This window comes from Nelumbo lutea, chromosome 3 (genome assembly GCF_056320005.1).
Source record: "Nelumbo lutea isolate HS-2025 chromosome 3, American lotus-T2T, whole genome shotgun sequence".
In the NCBI taxonomy this organism is placed as follows: domain Eukaryota; kingdom Viridiplantae; phylum Streptophyta; class Magnoliopsida; order Proteales; family Nelumbonaceae; genus Nelumbo; species Nelumbo lutea.
In genome coordinates this window covers 92,358,178-92,378,310 of record NC_142686.1, presented here as the reverse complement: position 1 = coordinate 92,378,310, position 20,133 = coordinate 92,358,178, and the positions used below count along the sequence as shown (strand labels likewise).

General features: G+C 36.2%; 1 protein-coding gene across 3 annotated transcripts; it reads right to left on the bottom strand.

Annotated features, from left to right (window-relative positions):
* Positions 1-4,147: 4,147 nt before the first annotated feature.
* On the bottom strand, positions 4,148-19,612 carry LARP6A (RNA-binding protein). Of its 3 annotated transcripts, none has more exons than XM_088980625.1 (11): positions 19,175-19,612; positions 15,684-15,765; positions 9,950-10,044; positions 8,770-8,841; positions 8,609-8,688; positions 8,437-8,521; positions 5,989-6,036; positions 5,813-5,878; positions 5,600-5,731; positions 4,592-4,688; positions 4,148-4,461 (listed from the first exon to the last, which is right to left on the bottom strand). In XM_088980625.1, the coding sequence occupies exons 1-11, from the start codon at positions 19,364-19,366 to the stop codon at positions 4,334-4,336; spliced, it is 1,077 nt and encodes a 358-aa protein (XP_088836751.1). In that variant the 5' UTR covers positions 19,367-19,612; the 3' UTR covers positions 4,148-4,333. The 3 variants fall into 3 exon arrangements, with proteins under 3 accessions (XP_088836751.1, XP_088836750.1, XP_088836752.1); XM_088980624.1 differs by having other exon boundaries at positions 4,592-4,691; positions 19,175-19,472; XM_088980626.1 differs by lacking the exon at positions 4,592-4,688 and having other exon boundaries at positions 19,175-19,472.
* Between the last annotated feature and the right edge of the window lie 521 nt (positions 19,613-20,133).

Here is a 20,133-nt window from a genome sequence, read left to right as displayed (position 1 = left end):
AATAATAAAATGTCGTAAGAAAGAACTTAACATGAACCTTTGGTTATCTTCGTTAGTTCACTTTTGAAATTGTTTCTGACTTTGTTATTGATCTCATGTTAAGCACTTTTTTTTTTGCTTTCTAGAATAGGGAGTAGTGCATCCCCCCAATCCTGCTCGGGATTTTACTACAACTATGCAATGAAGTGAATGAACCTACAAAATGAACCACCATTAGGTGGTTTGTGTACTTCTCATAATATATAAACTATACAAAAAGGAATAAATTTGAAGCTCAATAACTAAAAAAGAAAAGAAAATTATGTTTTCTAATATTTTATATGTAAAGAACTAGAAATAAATAAAAAATTTAGTGAATCACTATTACTTCATTTTCCCCTTAAAAAATACATTTTTGAACAACTCACCTGAACCTCCTCCTTTCATTTATCACACATGTGGTTATTTATTTTAAATTAAATGATTAAAAATATATAAAATAAAATAAAACCCTCTTGAGTCTCATGTCTCTAATGAAGTCAACCATTACTCTCTTCAATAAGATCATTCTTAAAACACGCACACATGAGGGAAAGAGGAGGAATATCATCCGACATTCACCGGCGACAACAACGACAATGACAACAACAATGCAACATCCAAGCGTTGAATCTCTCTTTGATCTCATAATAGATATGACTTCTCTGTGATCTCAATCTCTCTCTCTAGGACAATCTCAAATCTAAGATCATTCTTGTCTCAGGCCATCGTATTTGAATCTCCTTGCCTCCTTGTTAAACCATGAACCTTTGTCTAGGTCAACGGTTCGACTACATGGCAACGACTCTTTGGGGTTAAGGGTGAAATAGAACTGGTTGCCTAAACAATTTTCGGGCTGAATGGTCAGGCTATTTGGGTCAACGATGGTTTGAAAACACTAATCAAAATAGTTGAAAATATACTTTCATTTCTTGTTTTTCTTGATTTAAATTATTATATTGTTTGGTTCAAAGTATCGATAAGATATGCCTGATATGGGGCGTATCGTATCGGATTGTATCTTTTCCAAAACGCCTATTTCCAGGTGTTTCGGACCCCCAATTTTTTCAATAATAAAAAGCATGCTAAAAGCCTCCCTAAAAACCAAAATTTGAAAAAAAAACTAAAAAAAAAGTAGAGTTTCGTCTATTTCTAAGTACCGATATGATACGACCAAAACTCATATCGTATCGATACTTTGAACCATGGATCCGATTGGATCTTCAGATCAGGCCTACATTTCATTGAATCAGATTCAAATCCGATCCGATCCATTTGCATCCCTACAAATATGGACCTTATCCTAAACCTAAATTTATGAACCAAAACCTAAATTGTGCCTAATTCTAAATATGGACCTTAACCTAAACCAAAATTGATGATGAAAACCTAAATTTTCCAACCACAACCAATTTCTACCTAAATCTAAATCTAAACCAAAATTGACTCCAAAAACTAAAATTTGCCAACCAAACCCACTTCTACCAAAAAACCCAAATTGATGCCAAAAACCTAATTTATATCAAGTCCATGCATTACATGAGTTTAGTTACTAGTTGTACAATATGCATCAATGCATTATCACGTTTTCAACCTTGATCTAATTATGTCATCTTGCTTGTATTTTCCCCATTCATCATAAAATGGTATTAGTTATGACCATCAAATCTATACTATCATAAAAAGTATGAATGAGGGTGTGGAATTTTTCTTGACTAAAATGTCCACTATTGTTATTGAGTTCATCTTTAATTATAAAGGTTAAAAATGTAATTTCAATTAATGCTTTTCACCTCATTTAATGCCCTCTCATCAACTCTTGTATTTAAGGGATTGACTCCCATTCTCTCTTATTAAATCTCATATTTAAGTTAATTTTTCACTAATAAATACTACTAATTAGATCTATGTCTAATACTTTTAATATTATAATTTCATATATTTTAAAACTTAAAAATAAAATCATTATTTATCCAAATGATTACTAAGCAATTAAGTAACCAAACCAAATTGACCAACCCATGAAGTCATAGTTATGATAAAATTTTAAAATAGAAATAAATATAGAAAATTATAAAAATCTAGAAAAAATAGACACATTATGATATTTTTTATTAATCAAATAAAAAATGTGTAATAAACAAGAATTAATTTTATTGATAATGAAAATAAAATACATAATCTAAAACTAACCAAAAATAAAATTATTTTCCTATTTAATGGGGTCAAATCTGTCAACCTTTAATGTCATAGTTAAACAATAAAAATTAATAAAATATAAAAAAAAAACACAAAAATAAAAAATATATAAATTTTACAAAAAAACATTTGGGCACATGTATAATATAACATTATTAACATATTAAACAAAAAATAAGTATACAAATTGAACATGTCTATAACTCCATATCAATAAAATTGTGTAACTTTCTTTAAAAAAAATACAAATTTTTTGAATTTAATCCCCCTTTAATTGTGAAGTTTAAAATGTAGTTAAACTACAATTTTCACCCCATTCAATTCCTTGTCTTTAAATCTTACTTTTTTTTTATAAATAAACAAAAAAGTATATACTAAAAAAATAAAACATTACAAAAGAATAGCCCAACCAAATAGGTAAACCTGGCAATGATACTCAAAACTTTATAACTCAATATTAGGTGATTACATAATCAAATTCAGATTTTGCAATTTACATCCGATTAATAGTGAAAAATAAAAAATACATGAATTTTATTAAAAGTTTTGGATACATTATTCCTATCGTTATCATCATCTAGAATTGTCAAATGCATACTTACTAGTAATAAAAAAAGAACCATCTGTGGTATGAATAAATACATCCAAATATAACAAACAATTTTGATGAGTTGCATTGATTAGGAAAAAGTACCAACAAAATGCATTACACAACACAAGCGGAAACACAAGAAAGAATGGTTTTGGGCCTTTTGGCACCTAATGACCAACTACACAATGTTTGTCCCATCCCAATACAATAGATGGTGTCTCCATTTAAGGGTGTTCATGGGTCAGGTTGGGTCGATTTGAGTCATTTTCTTCAACCAACACAACCTAGTCAATTTATTTATTGACTAAACCGAAACCAACCGCCCTTGAAACAAAACCGACCCAAACATAAAAGATTGATTTGCATCGACCCAATTTCCAAAATTAAACCTCTCGTTTTTTTGTTTCCAGAATTAAAGAGTGAAGACTCCAACAATCCAACATGTATATAGACTGCTTAGTAATTACTTAAAACATATAAGGTGGTTTCGAAAAACCAATCAGCCTAGATTGGGTAGAGCCGATTTGATCGGCTTGACATTTAATGTGAACTCCCAACACCATATGCTCTTTTATCATTAGCCATACGCCCATGAATGCTTCTTTGCTGGGCCATTTTTTTATAAATAAATAATCGATCAGTAGGTCCTCATCTTCATTTCACTCATGCCGATATAATGCACAACAGTATGCGGACAGAACATGCGAGTCATTTAATTTTCACTCGAAGTGCCAGAACCCGTCACACTGGTTGATGTCTGCACAATTGCTAATGATACTAATAAGCGCCGTTGGACCAATTTAGACGGGATGTATAGACCGCTAATGTTGAGACTTGGGGGCCCAAACGACTTGCCCATGAGACCAATCAAAAGGTCTTGATTCTTGAAAACACCATCTATCTTGTACGGTTGTACCATGCCCTACCAAGGTCTCATTCTCTTACTTCTCTAGTACTACTGGGATAATGCTGAAGCCTGCAAGAGCCTTTTGAAATCGGGAAAAAAACCTATTGACAGTTCATACCAAGGTTCAAACTTCAAAAGTATCCTTACGTTTCGGCTGATATATATCATTCCGGGACCCTTCAGATATGCCCCTACAGTAGGTGAATCGGGGGTCTGACCGGTTCAGGGGATATAGGGGTCCTAGACCAGCTCCCCTGAACCAGTTTTGAAAAAAATAAAAAAAAATGTAAAACAATGAAATCGAAATGCCCGATACACCCTTATATGCATACCAGGCGTATCAATATTTTCAACCTTGGTTCACACTAGTATCAATTGTGTATCGTTAAACCAAACTCATTTGAAGCTTATAGAACAGGAAGAAAATTCAATTGTGTAACTGTAGTCTGTAGGATGATTGCATTTGCATGGAGCCCCATTTGTACAAAAACCAAGTTTAATTTGTGAGGTTATTGATTGCAACCCCTACACACCTTTCACACATCACTCCAACCTAGAAGTGGAATACCATTGGAGTGATCTAAAGTTTCCGGAAGGGAACATCGCCAAATCATGTGCTAATTTTGAGTGGAGACGGGTGGCCGACCTCGTCCCATTGTGAAACCCCTTGTTCCATCAGGCATTCTTGGAAAACGAGGTGGATTCGAACATTTAATACCAGCACCAGAGTGCATGGTTCCATGCCCTGGAAAAACGGATCTAGGTGTTCAGAATATGACTTTGAACAAGACCCTTTTTATCATGATATGCAACTAATCCCAACATCAAAAAGCTAAACATGCCAAAGCCAAAAAAAATAGAAAAATTTTAAGTACCCAATCCATTAGTGCTATGATGTTTGTGACCTCTAAATCGACCGCGGTTTCGACCTCTTCGTCCAGTCTTCTCAGTTGGTGAGTGCCCCCCCGCATACTGCTATTAAAAACAATTCAGCAGAAAAAAAAAATGTGCACACAGGTTCACCATTCAGATCATGTTATTCTTCCAGATTAGTGTTCCTTATTTTTACTCATTTTCCATTTTGGAGTGTCAGATTAGATTGAATTAAGATACTATATATCATTAACAAATTAAAGTAAAAAAAAATGCAAAATAAAATAATTTATTAATAAAAATGAACTGTAAATGGCTTGGGTATTATTCAATAACTTCTATTAGACTTGAACCAAACAATCTTCTATTGAAAATACAACAATACTTGAACCAACTTTCACGATACCAATATCATGAAAATACTTGAAAATATAGCATATGCTAAAAAATAATGACAAAAAATTTTGCTTGTGAAGAAAATACCAAGCACTTGGCCTTTTCTAATTACAAGTTTTTTTCCCTTTTGCCCCTTGTCTAAGCATGAAGATGCAGACATCGAAAAACAGATCTCGTTCTAATTTCTAAATGGTTGTTTATATGTTAGTCCCAATGTTTCCAATTTTGGCATTATTCTTATGTTCCACAGCCACTTTCTAGAGAAACTGATTTCACAACGTAATTTCTTATGATAAAATTATTGGAGGACAGGCCCAATGCAGATTTCTGATTTCCACTGCAGAGCTATAAGCATTCAAAATGTCAAAAACCCCCACTCTACACACCAATGCCCGCCCGTGAATTGGCATCAATCCCGAGCTGGCACCCACCCCAATTGTACTTTGGGCCTAAAAATTGACCCTGGGCTGAACCGCCATTCTCCCTAAAATTATTGCATGGATTGGTCACCACTTAAAACCAACAGCCAATCAAGAGGAGATAAACTAAGGGACGATGAAATCGAACTTTGAGAGCAAATAACCTGTAACTGGTAAAAATCAGAGGAAGTTTACCTCTGGTTCATGTGTCTCCTCAAGGTGATCAGTTTTAGGGTTCTCATCACCAGCAGCTTCAGATGCTGGTACATTGTTATTCTTCTCAGAGACAGCTGCTTTAACACTTTTCTTTGACAGCCCAAACTTACCCTGAATAAAAAAATTGTCGAGTAGGGCTGAAACCTCAAATTGTCATGAAGAAAGAAGAAAAGCTACTCTTGTTAGTTTTACCATTCGCTTGAGAAGTTTAACCCGCATTCCACTTCTCCAATTATTCTCATCATTTAGGGTTGCCACCTGACAAATAACCAAAAGCACAAGGTTGTCTGCTATTAGAGTTAAACATCTAGATAATACAAATTACAATATAAAAGCACAAGCAAATGAGGGAAGAGATTGGCACTCACAGCTTTCTCAGCTGCCTCCACTGTCTCATACTCCACAAGCGCATATATCTATAAAAAAGAATGAAAAGACAAATTAATTTGCACAGCAAGATGCAAGAAATCAGAAATTCAATCGATACTAGGTATTACAAACTTCTTTCAATTGGATATATGCTCAAGGACATGTATAAATCTACTTTAAAAATCAAATGGCAGGGTATTGCTCGAGAAGAATTTATCAGGCTGTGGGATTCAAGAAGATCCATTTGAGGAGAGGAGAGAAGGTGATGAGGAGGTTAGGGGATGGATCTCAGGGAGCTTTGATAGTGGGATTCAAGAAGTTTTGGGGAGAGAAAGGGGAGTAAGGGTGGTAATGAGATTATGAGAAGGGATTGGTCCAGCAAGGGGCAGATGTGACTACAATGGAAAAAATTGGGGAAAATAGCAATGTTGGAGTCTTGAGGACAGAAGAAAAAAGGAAGCTTGAAGAAATTGTGGGAGAAGAGGTGGTCACGAAGGATGAGTTTAGCAACAGAGATGTTGCAAATGTAAAAGTTTACAAGTGGAAAAAAAAATACAGAAATAAACCTTTAAATGGTGAGGGATAAGACGAGGTAGATTCTAAGGAGGAGGTGATCATTCAGAAGAAGTGGTTATTTACAAAACACACTCAATTGCAAGCCAGATTGATATTGAGGAAGTTGTGATAACAAAAGTGGAGAAAAGTAAAACATTGGGACAATTTCTTTTGGGCACACAAAGTTCGCAATGGAGGTGTTTAAAGAGTTGGAGAAGAGTCAGGAGAAAAATAATATTGGATCATGATGCAGGTGGTTTTAATTCAGGGGTAGAGATGGTTCAAGATAGACTGCAATCATCTGGAGTCGTTGAGAATGTTGACAAAAAGGGTGATGAGGTGGTTGAAAATACGAAATATGAGAAGAATGTAGTCTTGGAGTTAGAGAAGATTGGCGTTGGTTCTACGGACCTGAAGGGTTTACAAAAGATTCCTAACACAATAAGATGCTTCATAAGTTAAAAAAAATCCTGTTATTCGGGTTTCAAAAGTTTTTGCCATGTTGAAAGGGGGTTTATTTGGGGTTGGGCCTAACAAAAAGGTGAAAAAAAACAAATAAAGTTATTAGAAAAAAGTAAAGAGATTCTTATTCAAGCCATGGAAGAAGATGAGCAATTGAGCCAAGTTTTGTGTGGTGTTAATTTGGAGTCCAATGTTCATCTATTGTGAGACTTTATCAATTGCTTGGGAGGTTGGTGAGGTTTACGTTAGTTTGATTAAGTGAAAGAGTTTAGTGTTGAAGTTTTAGGCTTTGGGTTTTGAGGTGCTGTTTGTCTTGTCTAGGTCTAGTCAGATGTATTCAATCTTTCTTCTGGTTTGGGGATTATGTTCATTGGAGAGGTTCTTTTGGTTTATGTGTAAAGGGTTGTTTATTTATTCTCTTGGGTGACTTCTTGTCACATTTCTTGCAACCTCTTCTATCTCTTGATAAATTTTTATTTTACTATCAAAAAGAAGATAAAACAACAGATGTAGAAGAGCATATAGCAGAAATGGAGCAAGCGCTACAACCATTCAGCTACTTGTATTTTAACATCACAGACATTGTTTAGATGGTTCTTCTATTCCTAGGGATTATGTCATCAACATAAATCTCCTTACTTATCATCTCAATTAAGAATGATTGCACCAATTAAAAAGTGAAAAAACAAGAATCCATTTTCATAACAAGTGAGAAAGCTTTTACAAAGTTTGAAGTTTGTGTAACATTTTAGTAGCTCACTATTTAATTCTCAATAAACATATGTAATTTTCGATACCAATGAAATGATTTGCCTAGGTTAAAACACCTATGTATACAGTATACCATAAAAAAATAATACAGGTATTAGCTAGAAGCCTTGACTACATCCAAGGATTAAAATATTGATACGATACACCCTGTATCGTATGAGGCATATCATATCCATATTGGTGCATAAAGATATGCTTGGATACACCAATATAAAAGCTTTTTAAAAAATTCAAAGCTCTAAAAGTCTGTGGACCCTCAAACACCTATTAAAATTAAAAAAAAAGTGAATTAAAAACAGGATATCCAACATATCAGGCACCAATACCCATGTGATAGGTTATCAAAATTGCTTTTACTCTTCAAACATGGCCCTGCACCATAAAAATGGTAGTTTCAGTATTCGCCCCAATAAAAGAACAATAGCCCTCCTCTCCTCTCTCTCACTCTCTACACACACACACACTAAAACACTGCAGTCTAGAAACTCTCCTTTTTTTTTAATCTTTTATTTTTTTATTCCATTTCATTTTTGAACACCCAATGAGATGCTCTTTTCACTAAATAAAAATATAGAAAGCTTAATAAGATAAAAAGAAAATGCAAGCAAGAAAATTTTCAAGAATAAGCGCTCAGGCATGTACCAAATCTATATCCTTACCTTACCACTTATCAACTTCTCAGCCATGCTGACTTTTTTGGGCCCTTCCATGGCATGTGGATCACGGATATAAATATTCTTTATACTGAAAACTCATAAAGCATGGTAAAATGTCAAAATGTTTTAACCATAAAGCATAAATTAAGGATTTGACATCATGATAAATGCATACTTTCCAGCACCGCCAAATATCCTCTGAATGTTCTCAGTAGTGTAACTCTTTGGCAAATTCTCTACCAAAACAGTGAATTGCTAGAGTTCACAAATTAGATGCTAGAAACAAACTATCCAACAAGCAAGTTTCTAAAAATTCAGGTTGACTGAAATAAATACCTCAGCATCCTTGACCTCAGTTACTGGCAGTGGATGAATCCGCTTCACCTTCTTTCCGTCTGAACTCACAACCTGCATTTGAAGGTACAAGAAATTTGTGTGTTTATGCACATGAAAGAGAAATACAAAGGAAACACAAAAATAAATAAAATAAAATACAAGGTTTTATAAGAAAACTGGGATTTGCTCCTCAACCACATCCCACCGTGTATTTGGGATTTGGGAACATATCCCATAAATAATAACCAGTGTTTTAAAAGTGAAAGGCACAAAAAAGGCGCAGAGGTCAATTTGTGCCCAAGGCATATGCCTTTTTGAAGCATGCACAAAAATTAAAAAAAAATGTCAGAAAATTAAAAAAACAAATAATTCAAAAAAATATGCAAAAAATAAAAAATACAAACATAATATTAATACGACATATAAACTTAAATTTTAAAATAAATGTTTTAAAAAGTAAAAAACCTATTATGTAAAAATAGAATACGTAAACATAACATGTAAAGCATATTGAAATGAGAATTTAAAAATAAAATCAGACATATGAAACATTTCCAAGCATGTAAAACCCACAATCACTTTTTTCCTCAATCACATTACTTCAAGTAGCCAATGTGATGTAAAACATGTTACATTCCTGATTCTACGAGCTGCCTTTGTGCCACGCCCCTTGAGGAAGCCCAAACAAGCCCCTAAAAATGCACCTCGCCTGTGTGCCTAGGCACACCTTTTAAATCACTGGTAACATACAAGTATGGGAGATGTTCCCGATGTTCAGCTGAAACATGCTGCGAGATTGGTGTGAGGAACAGAACCAGACACTTTATAAGATTCTCCCAAAAGAAAGAAACAAGTCAGGTTTTTTTGGGTATTGAGCGTATATGCCTGAACCTCCATAGAGGTCGTATATCTTCTTTTTTGGGCACAGCACAGCAGGTCAGCAAGTTGTGATTTGTGAAAGGTAACTCAAAAGCTGTTGCAAAATCTAAACTGCCTCTTAAAAAATATTATCTAGCATTCAACATGGAGGAAGATTGCTTATGGGTAGGGTGTCTGATGAAACCTAAGAATGCTCTTGGAGTGCTTGGCACTAAGATGTACACTAATCTTCTCATCTCAACTAATAAATGAACAGTTACAAATCAGAGAAATAGAGAGAGGAGAGGAAGGGAAAAATTACAAGCTGAGTCGATTCCTTGAGTGCAGCCACTATCAAAGAATTGTCACGAACCAGTTTTTTCATTTTCCTAAAAGATGCAATAACAGCAATAGGAACTGCAAGAAGCAAAATACCACGCAATTGTAGGATCACTTCAACAAAGATTATCTAGAAAACTTCTAACAGAACATCACAGAACAACTCGGGCACTTATATCCCATGACTCAAAACATGAAGAAACATGATCTGTAATGGTGAAATGGAAGATGCAGCTGATAAGACAATTGTCTAATAGAAATACAGATGCTAACAATTAAATAATACATTGGATAGCCCAATTTAACTGCAACTGAATCATTAGGATATTTGGGCAGTTAAGCAGCTTATTTTATGAGGACAAAACCCAATATAGTTGTGTAGAATTTCTAAGAAGCCTGCTAAGATTTTTGGCAGGTTCTCATAAAATGGATGAAGAATGAAAAGTTAACATGATCTGTAAATGCTGCATTGCATACTTATACAAACTAGGACATACAAGTGAAATTTTACACCATCAATCAAACTCAACCAAAATTCTTATTAAAGTGAGCATGCCACCTATGATGTACATCAACTCCAACTAATCAACCTGGTGAAACTCTTCACCTGTAATAACAAATAATTATGACTAAATAGACAACAGTGCCTACACACATGCAGATGCAAATTTCAAGGGGAACAGGGAGCATGCTATGAGAATTGGCAACAGCACAAGCACAGAACAACATACGGTATACCATTGCAGATTACAAGTGGATACACATAGAATTGCCCCTCCTCTGTTTCAACCAATCTTCAAAATTCTCAAGAACTGAAGAAACTGTGTGTTTCATTTTTTAAGAGGTAAAGTATTCTATTAATATCAACAGTATAAGGTTCTGTACAAAAAATATCAGAATTACAACCCCCCAAAGAAATCCACCATCAAAAAAAGAAGCAGAACAAAAAGCATCTCTAAAAACATCAGACATGGATAACCAGCTACAAAGCTCCCACTGTGAAATTAATTACCCCAGCCTGAGTCTTAGCTTTTTGCTCAAAGACCCTACTGTTCCTTTCCAACCAGATCACCCACAAAACTGCAGAGGGAATAATAGAACACACTTGCTTTCCTTCTTTGGACATGCATGGGACTCTACACCCAGATAACAAGGAAGAGACTGACTCCAGCCAGCACCAGCTCAGATTAACTACTCTGAGAAAATGCTGCCACAACACTAGTGTGAAATTACAGTGAATGAACAGGTAATTTGAAGACTCAGAATGCAAATTGCACAAAGGACAAAGCAAGTCTGGCAAGGTGAAACCTTTCCTCACTAACATCTCCTTGGTGAGGCACTTCTCCTCTGCAACCACCCACAAGAACTTGACTTTCAGGGGAGCTACAACTTACCAAATGGCCTTGAGAATGGGAAAGGCTAGGGGACATCTCCAAGTAGCCCCAGATAGAAAGATTTGAGTGAAAAGCTACCAGAATTTGCCCGTTTCCAGCATCTAGAATCCTCAGATTGCAGTTATGGGTGCTGATTCTGAAGCAAAGAAAGGAGTTCTACCACCTGGTCCAGCTCCCAGTCATTAAAATTCCTTCTGAAAACAGGGGACCAGACTAAACTATATTACCCTCCTGTGGCAAGGCAATCAGCAACAGAAATCTGAATATCCTCAGCTACAGCAAACAAAGAAGGAAACCTTGATTTTAGAGCAGTATCACCGCAACAGGGGTCCAAACAATACCTCAGTCTTCTACCATTCACAACTTTATAAGAAAAGCCCTTGGTGAAGTGAAAGTAAGCTCTGTAGATGCCTTTCCAGAGGCTACACCCATAAGGCAGAAGCAAGCCATCTATGTCCCACCCATTATCATTGAAGCCATATTTTTCAGCAATTAAAACTCTCCATAATTCCTTGGGTTTATTTTTCACCTTTCTAATCCCCAGCCATCCTTGAGAGATAGGTTTACTACGGATAATCCCAGTTCACCAAATGGTATTTAGAGGAATCCTTACACCCTAGCCACAGAAAATCCCTCATCTTTTTTCCTATTTTCGATGCCACCTCAGATGGAATTAAAGAGACATGAAATAATCAGAAAGACTGGCCAGAACATTCTCTACTAAAACCAGCTTTCCCCTTTTGGAGTCTCCAAGAATCCAGATACTGCTTGAATTCCCAACTGGTAGCATCTCACTTTTAGAGAAATTGACTTTCAAACATGAAACCACTTCAAACCAGCAAAGGAAGAACCAAAGATTAAGAACTTGGTCTGAAGAAGTCTAACAAAAAAAGAGTGTCATCAGCAAACTGCAGCTAAGTGATCTTTGAACCACCAGGACAAACCTCAAAACCTTCAATCAGTCCTAGCTCCAAGACTTGCTCTGCCATTTTACTCAAGCCCCCTCTAACTTTTGAACCTGTCTTTGACTGCCCCATTGACAAGGATTGAAAAACTAGGAGCAGTAACACAAACTTTCATTCAATTCCTCCACTTCTGGCCAAAGTGCAATCCGCTCAACATGTAATCTAGAAAATCCTAGTTTATGTGACCTTGAATCAATAAGCTCATTGGCTACAAAAACATTGTCATGGATGCACTACCTGCAAGCAAAAGAACCTTGGAAGATGGAAATGACAGAACTCATTACCCTCCTTAGTTCATCTAAAAAGGATATAATGTGATGATTACACCAAAAAGATAGGACATTTACCATGAAGAAACATGGCATACTCCATTCTTCATGTGTGCACTGTGTGCAAATGAGAGAGAGAGCGAGGAAGATCACTACACACTTATAAGAGATATTTAACATTGAACTGCAAGAACATCCACTAACTCATAAGCATTTTCTAGAAACCGAAGTGAGGTTTATGGATTTTCACTAAAAATAAATATGAATGTAAAAGAGATTAAAACCTAGAAAGTATCGTGCTGAAAGTATTTTCTTATCTATAAACATTAAAACCTAGAAAGTGGAAACTAATAAATAGGAATGGCAACAGGGCAGGTTCAAGGCAAGGCACCCACTCCCCGTCAGGCATCCACCAAACACATCTAATTTGGGGGTATTTAAGAAATAGGATTATGAGAATTTGGGATTAGATTATGATAATTTGGGGTACTTTAGAAATGGAATCTGGGATTGTAGGGTTTTAAGAACATAGGGGAAACTCAAGGGTATTTTAGAAATTATAATTAAATCTAGGGGCATTTTACTAATTTACCATTGGATTTAGGGCAGATTCAGAGAATTATACGCAAACTCCATCCCCACCCCATCCCTGATTTGGGGCAAAAATATTTTCCCTGTCCCCATTTAAAATCGGGGAAAACTTACCCCCAATTTGGGGTGGGGCAAGGCGATGCCCCAGTTCTACATGGAAAATTGCCATCCCTACCAATAAGTAATAATTCTCATATGAAACTAGGTAATAGACAAAAAACAAATAAATCAGCATAGTAATGAATAAAAAAAGGCAAACAGAAAACATTTTATAACTATGAAAAGAAATTAAATAAATAGAGAAAGAATCAGTCAGCAGATGGTTGCATAGTCATCCAGGTTCCATCCCTAGAAGCTCAGCACAACAAAATTTTGCTGCACCAGGAGAAACATCTAGTAAGGGCAACCCATCATAAGTACCTGCTTAAACTCATCATCTTCTTCATTTCTATTCTTGCCTAGGCAGACTTGGATCAACAACAAAAGCATAGTCCATATCCAGAACTTACAAGTATCAATATACTGCTACAATATGCATAATAACTTGGGAGGATGACACTCAGATGAGTAAGGTAAACGTCATATCCTGTCATACGAGCTACCTGCAGCAGTAAGCTGGGCAAACATCGTACACAGGATCTGCCACACAGCCTCCTCATGGTCATCTACGATGATAATGACTCGAGGTAAAAAAGCAATGCCTTTATGCATATTAGACATTCTGATGTGAAAATGAAATTTCAGAAAGCAGGCAACTAATAAAAAAAATCAAAACAATAAGAAAAATTTTCTAGCAAAAATCTGAACAATAAAATGTAAGTTCCTAAAGATTAAAATTGTAAAAATATAGTCAAGTCTCTACAGACTTGGAGAGATAATTGTACATGATACTGGGTTAAGACAATCCAAACACCAAGTTCCTAGAATGCCAATATGCCATTACAAAAACTTCCAGGGTTTGGAAAAATCATATATATAATTGGACCAGATTCGTTTTTATTTAGAAATCAATGTTCAAAGACCAAGATGGTTAAATAATTGTTCACACATATAGAATCTATTGAGACCAATGTTTTAGAATGCAGAGATGTGAGACAAGACATTCCACTACCTAGAGGCATGAGGCATGGTTCAAAACAAAAGAGGTGTAAGCCTCCTTAAGGAGGAGGATAAGGAGGAAGAGGAAGGATGATCCCATTGTTCTTTATTTTTAATAAAAATCTTCTAATATTAAGAAGAATGAAGATGCATAGTATTAGTTGAAAGGGGGTTCTTGTGGAAGCGGAGGCATATGCCTCTAGAACACCTCACGAAAAAAGTATGAGGTGTACGCCTCAGAGGTGTCAATGCCTCTAGCATACACCTCAGGATGTTTTGGGGGTACCAAGCTTGGAGGCATGCCTCCGGGCATACGCCTCCCACACCTTTTAAAACGCTGATTGAGACAACATTTCAACAATGGGCTAGAACTTAGAAGATAGCCTTCCTTATTATACATACTGCACAAGCAAGTAGGCCTTTTTTGATGAATAGCAAGTAGACCCTTTTCACAACTAAGAAGGAAAAAAATCAGTGAAGATATATGAGAGCAGCTATTCTAAGACCCCTATGCAGGAATTGAAGGTGCTTTCTCCATATGCTATTATCAGAGAATAATTGTATGTTGCATCATCCTCATCACACACAATACAACAGGTATCCTGACAGTTGCAGTTTTACAAATCTGAGCAGTCACCAAAAAAGACATTTTAATAGTCTTTTCAGATCTCATTAAGCATTGAAATTCCATTCGGTCTGAACTTTTCTTCCTAGTGTATGGAGTCTATGGACTGCAGCTGGTTACTCCAAGTGGTACAAGTTTCACAAGTCATCATTAAGTGGATGGGAATAGGGAACCAGGATCATGGAAGTTTTTTATCCAAAAAAAAAAAAAAAAAAAAACTCCTGATTCAATTGGGTCCATAGACCAGAAAATGCCTGGAAGATTTACTAGTTAGGAAGAATGTTAATAGGCAAGATTTGTAGTGGGGCCATAGCCCCTGGAATAGTGTTTGTATTCTCTTGGTGCATGTGCATGTTTGAGGGAGTACAAGATGTTTGGTTAGCTCTCATTTGATGTTTTGGAAAGGGTTTTATTGCAGTACTTTTTGGGCACTAAAAGAAAAAGAAATAAACAAGAAAGGTGACCAGAAGTTACCTGATAGAGGAAACACAACAGAAGCATACTAATTACCAAAGACTACAATCAAAAACCAGACATCACACCCACAATCCCCTATCATCCCAGCAGAAACAAAGATTCAAGCCCCCAACTACAGCAAAGAAAACGCCATACCCATTATCGTGCATCCAATTATTGCAGTATCATCATCTTACATCCACGAGATTCTTAAATTAATAAGAGTTCTGATTAGTTAAAGATACAAAAGCTTCAGGGTAATAGATAAAGAATCCAACCAAGCAAAGAACCCAAAGTAGGAAGGATGATCAGCACTTACCAAACCCTTCCTTGTCTTTCTTAACATGGCTCATCAGGAACTTATCTGTAGGTAGATTTTCGTCACTAAAGTAATATTCAACCTGCACAAGATCAATCCTATAAATTAAATCTATCATAACTGCTTTGGAACTTTCAATAAAGATGCTTACATAATGGAATAACATCTTGCTGATACAGAAACAGTAACTATGAAGACAGGTCAGTCTGACTATAATGTTGATTATGCATTGAGCCATTGACTAAGGAGAATCTGGGCAGGAGGTAGACATGTTTTTTGGGCCAGGCCAGGCTTTGCCTCTTTGTCAACAGAAAATATCCAGGCCATAGATCTTGAGCCCAAGCTTGAAGCCCAGTTTGGACATAAAGAGTCTTAGAGTCCTATTTACGTTGTAATTTAATAAACTAACATATTATATATCAATATATATTCATTCTATATTATTCATATATTTTTTATTGTATGCAATTGAACAAGTGTTTCAGAGATTTCTTTTGAGGCAATTGACAAATATGAAAACAAGAGGTCATGCGTTCAAATCTTGTTAAACACATTTTAACTTATCCAAAAGAAGAAGAAAGATCTACATATGGTGTAAATTGATCCAGAAAAGGCATATGATAGAGCTCATAAAGAAATAATATGGTGGGTCTTGGAAAAGAAAGGGGTTCAAAATAGGTATATAGACTTAATTAAGGACATGTACGAGGGGGCAACAAGCAATGTTAGAACACCAGTGGGAGAAACTTCAAATTTTACAGTTACTTAGCATGGGTCATCACCAAGGCTCAGCACTTAGCCCTTATCTAATTGCATTGGTCCTAGATGAATTAACTAAACATATCCAGGAAAAAGTTCCATAGTGCATGGTGTTTGCGGATACATTGTCTTAATTGATAAAACTAGTGAAGGATTAAATGCAAAATCAAGTTTATGGGCAAATGCCTTAGAAACAAGAGGTTTTAAAATATGGACTAAAATAGAATATATGACATGTAAATTTAGTAATAATAGGAATGTAAATCAAGATACACTTAGGATTGGAGACCAAGAGACAACTCAACATGACTTTCTGGTACCTTGGTTCAATAATTCGTAAGGGAGAAATTGAGGAGGATGTGACCCAATGAACTAGAGCAAGGGCAAAATGGTGGGGTGCATTTGGACTTTTATGTGATAGGCAAACACCACTTAGATTAAAAGGAAAAATTCTACAAAACAATTGTGAGGCCAGCTATGCTGTATGGAGAAGAGTGTTGGCTAGCCAAGAAACATGCCCAAAAAATGAATATGGCAGAAATACAAATGCTATGATGAATGAGTGAAAAAACTAAAAAGGATAGGATTAGGGAACCTAGGAGTACCTCCAACAAGTGATAAAATCTGAGAGAATGGACTAAGATGGTTTGGCCACATACATAGAATAGCACCAACTGTGAATATAGATTTAAATAGAATAATTTGGCAAGACAGGATTCATGTAGCCAGACCCCATATGGTTGGGATAAGGCATAGATGGTGATGATGATGATTTTTATTATATGTATTATTGTCGGGTCCGGCCAGGAAAGCCCTTTGGGCTACCTAGCCCATGAAAAAGCCCACCAGGAGGGCAATGGGATCGGCACACCCTTTGCCCACCATGTGAACAGGAAACTGAGACATCAAGCCACCTATTTCTTCATTGCAGGTTCTCATGTAGAACCTAGCATCATGTCTTGTAGGCCATCATGCGTCAATGGTGCCCCCCAGCTTCAGTCCATACGACCATACCTTATTCTTGGAATGCCATATCAATGAGATGAACAAGAAAAGCAAAATGCTGGATTTCCACTCATATCCTGTGGAGACTGAGATTAATCTTCTATTGAGCGTCTTAGAACCTGGATTTCCACTCGTAGAGCGTTTAGAGGAGAATGTAGCTCCTCTTTTTTGAGTGTTGACTGTTTTGGTGGCTTATTGTTAATATGTACAGAAACTCTTTGGACAAAGGACGTTTTTACATATCTTGACAAAGTAATACAATCATATTTTACCCTTTTTCATTAAAAAAAATCTAGAAAGACTAATATCTTGCAAACCTAATATATTTTGGGGGAAAGAGTAAGAAATGGCCATTTTAGTGAGTGCCCATATAGGAGGATGGTATTTAAGTTTTTTTTTTGTTTTCTTTTAGTGTCAACTTTAGAGTTGTTACCTGTTTGTTTAGTTGTATTAGGATTTGTAGAGGCTTATAGAGTTACTTAGGAGTCTAAATCCTTACAGAGTGTCCCCATGTTTTTGACTTAGCTTTAAAGAATTTTGAAGCAGTATCTTTATCAGTTTCCTAGTTGATTTTTTTACCAGCAAGTTTCCTAGTTGAAATTGGTTTCTGTAAAAAGAAGATTACATCCCTATATCAGAGCTGATTTGATGAATAAAAGTTACGTTCTAACAAGATATGATAGTTGGGGCCTCCAAGTAATTCTAATCTCTCTCTCTCTCTTTAAAGGTATGGTCTTGTTCTACTTTCTTCCCTCTTCTTATTCTGATTTGTTTTATTTATCCTTGTACCCATCCTCCAATATGAATCTTTCTTTTATAATCCATATTATTAATTCCCCCCTCTTTACCAACCACGTACAACTTAATGGACTTTCTCTTTCTAGTCCTACACGATAGACTTAGCAAAAGAAGATCAATTCATGAGACATATGGCGCCTTCAGTTGCATGTTGGTAATTTTGTAAGACATGGAAATCAGACTTCTTAAGAATATTCAATTCAAAAATGCAGTATTCAAAGATGAAGAAGGGTTTGTTTCTACTACCACATAAGAAAGGGATAGCAGAACAAGTATCCAAGAAAAAACGAAGATCCAAAGTACAAAACACGTAAATAGGATAAGTTTTGCAATTTTTTTACATCTAGTTAAACATAAAATGAAGGAAAAAGAAAAGAACAATTTCCTGAAAACTACTGCTTCCCGGTCTTGGTTGCACATAAACTGGCTATGAAAAACAAACGCTTTCCAAAACAGTGAAGAGTGAATGTAAGAAAATGTCATTCCTCCTTTTAATTCGTTTTCTGAATAGAGGGTTGGGCGTCTAGATTCAAATGTCACAACGCCCATACATTTTTCAAACAAGTCAATCTTGTTTTCAATTTAAAACCAATCGCCAGGAAAAGTTAGGAAAAGGGTTTATTTTCCTATTGAAAATTTAAGTTTTTTCTAACATTTATCTAATCCTTCCTTTTTAAACCTTTTAAATTTCTTTGGCTTTGAACTTTCCCTAATCAGTTCATCTTAAAAAAAAGATTTTTTTAAATCATTACTTTTGCGTACGACTCAACATGGCTCCTAGATTATAGTTTCTTGCATCCACAAAGAATATAAGCAAACGTTTAGAAAGAAAATAATGCAAGAAGAAAAATCAAAGCAAGAAACAACTACATAAAGAAGCAAAATTTTCTGTAGAAGAAGAAAAAAAAAGAAGGGAAACGATGGGTCACCTGTCTTATGATCTTGTTTCGGAGATCATCGGTGAGGACGACGGCCTCGGGAAGGGGGGAAGGATCAGCAGCTTCAGCTGTATCCATCTGATCTTCTCCTTGAAACCCTAGATTATCCGGTGATCCGACGGGCAAGGCTTCTTCATCCGGAAGATTATGGCAATCGACGGAGGAGATCCCTTGGCTTTCCATTTGAACAAGGACAGGAGGGAGGAGGAGGAGGAAGAGGGAAGATGAGGGGGAGCGGCTGTGGAAAACCTTTTCCCGCCTCTTTTCGCTTTTCTTTCTCCTGCCCTCTCGCAGCTCCTCTGGATCTCCCTTTTATAGACGAGCCGAGGACAGGACCATTACATCGACCGCACGTGTGAAGTGAAAAGGCTGAGTTTTTCGACAAGAATTCAAGTCTGTGCTAACACGTGCGTAGGATAGGATGACATCATGGGAGTCCAGCTCTTGTGTTACCCGATGCTTATTTAAATGGTGAGCCCATGGGCCATAAAGCCCCCTGTATTTGCAATTTGCTAATGCTAACCCCTATAACCTGTGTTTAATGTTTTGTGACGGACAATGGCCCGCGATGTTATAAAATTGCTGCTTCTCATTTTGCATTTTTTATGGAAAAGAGTTCAGAAGCCCGTGCATAAAATAAATGCCAAAAATCAATAATTATGGGGTCTGTGACAAAGACCCACTGCACTATGACCGTGAGGCAAAGACCCCCTTCTATTAGCATTCTTTTAAAAATTGCCGTTGCAAAATTTTTTAATTCCCATATTACCCTTCACCGTTCATCCTCCCTGACCTCACATACAAGAATAGTAGCGGCAGCAGACTTCCGTTGAAGTCCTCCCTCTCTCTCCCCCAATCTCTTTCTTCCGTCAACTTCCTAGCCTTGCGAGGATTGCAACAAAAGCGCAATAAGAGCTCCTACCACACCCACTTGGACCAACAAGGGCTAG

What these genes read in the sequence shown, in the direction of transcription:
- LARP6A (XM_088980624.1), bottom strand. Translation starts at nt 19,366, where the DNA reads ATGGAAAGCCAAGGGATCTCCTCCGTCGATTGCCATAATCTTCCGGAT. An exon ending in CTGAGGTCAAGGATGCTGAG is followed by an intron (nt 8,689 to 8,769) that starts GTATTTATTTCA and finishes TGTGAACTCTAG; the next exon opens with CAATTCACTGTTTTGGTAGA. An exon ending in TGGAGGCAGCTGAGAAAGCT is followed by an intron (nt 5,879 to 5,988) that starts GTGAGTGCCAAT and finishes GTTATTTGTCAG; the next exon opens with GTGGCAACCCTAAATGATGA.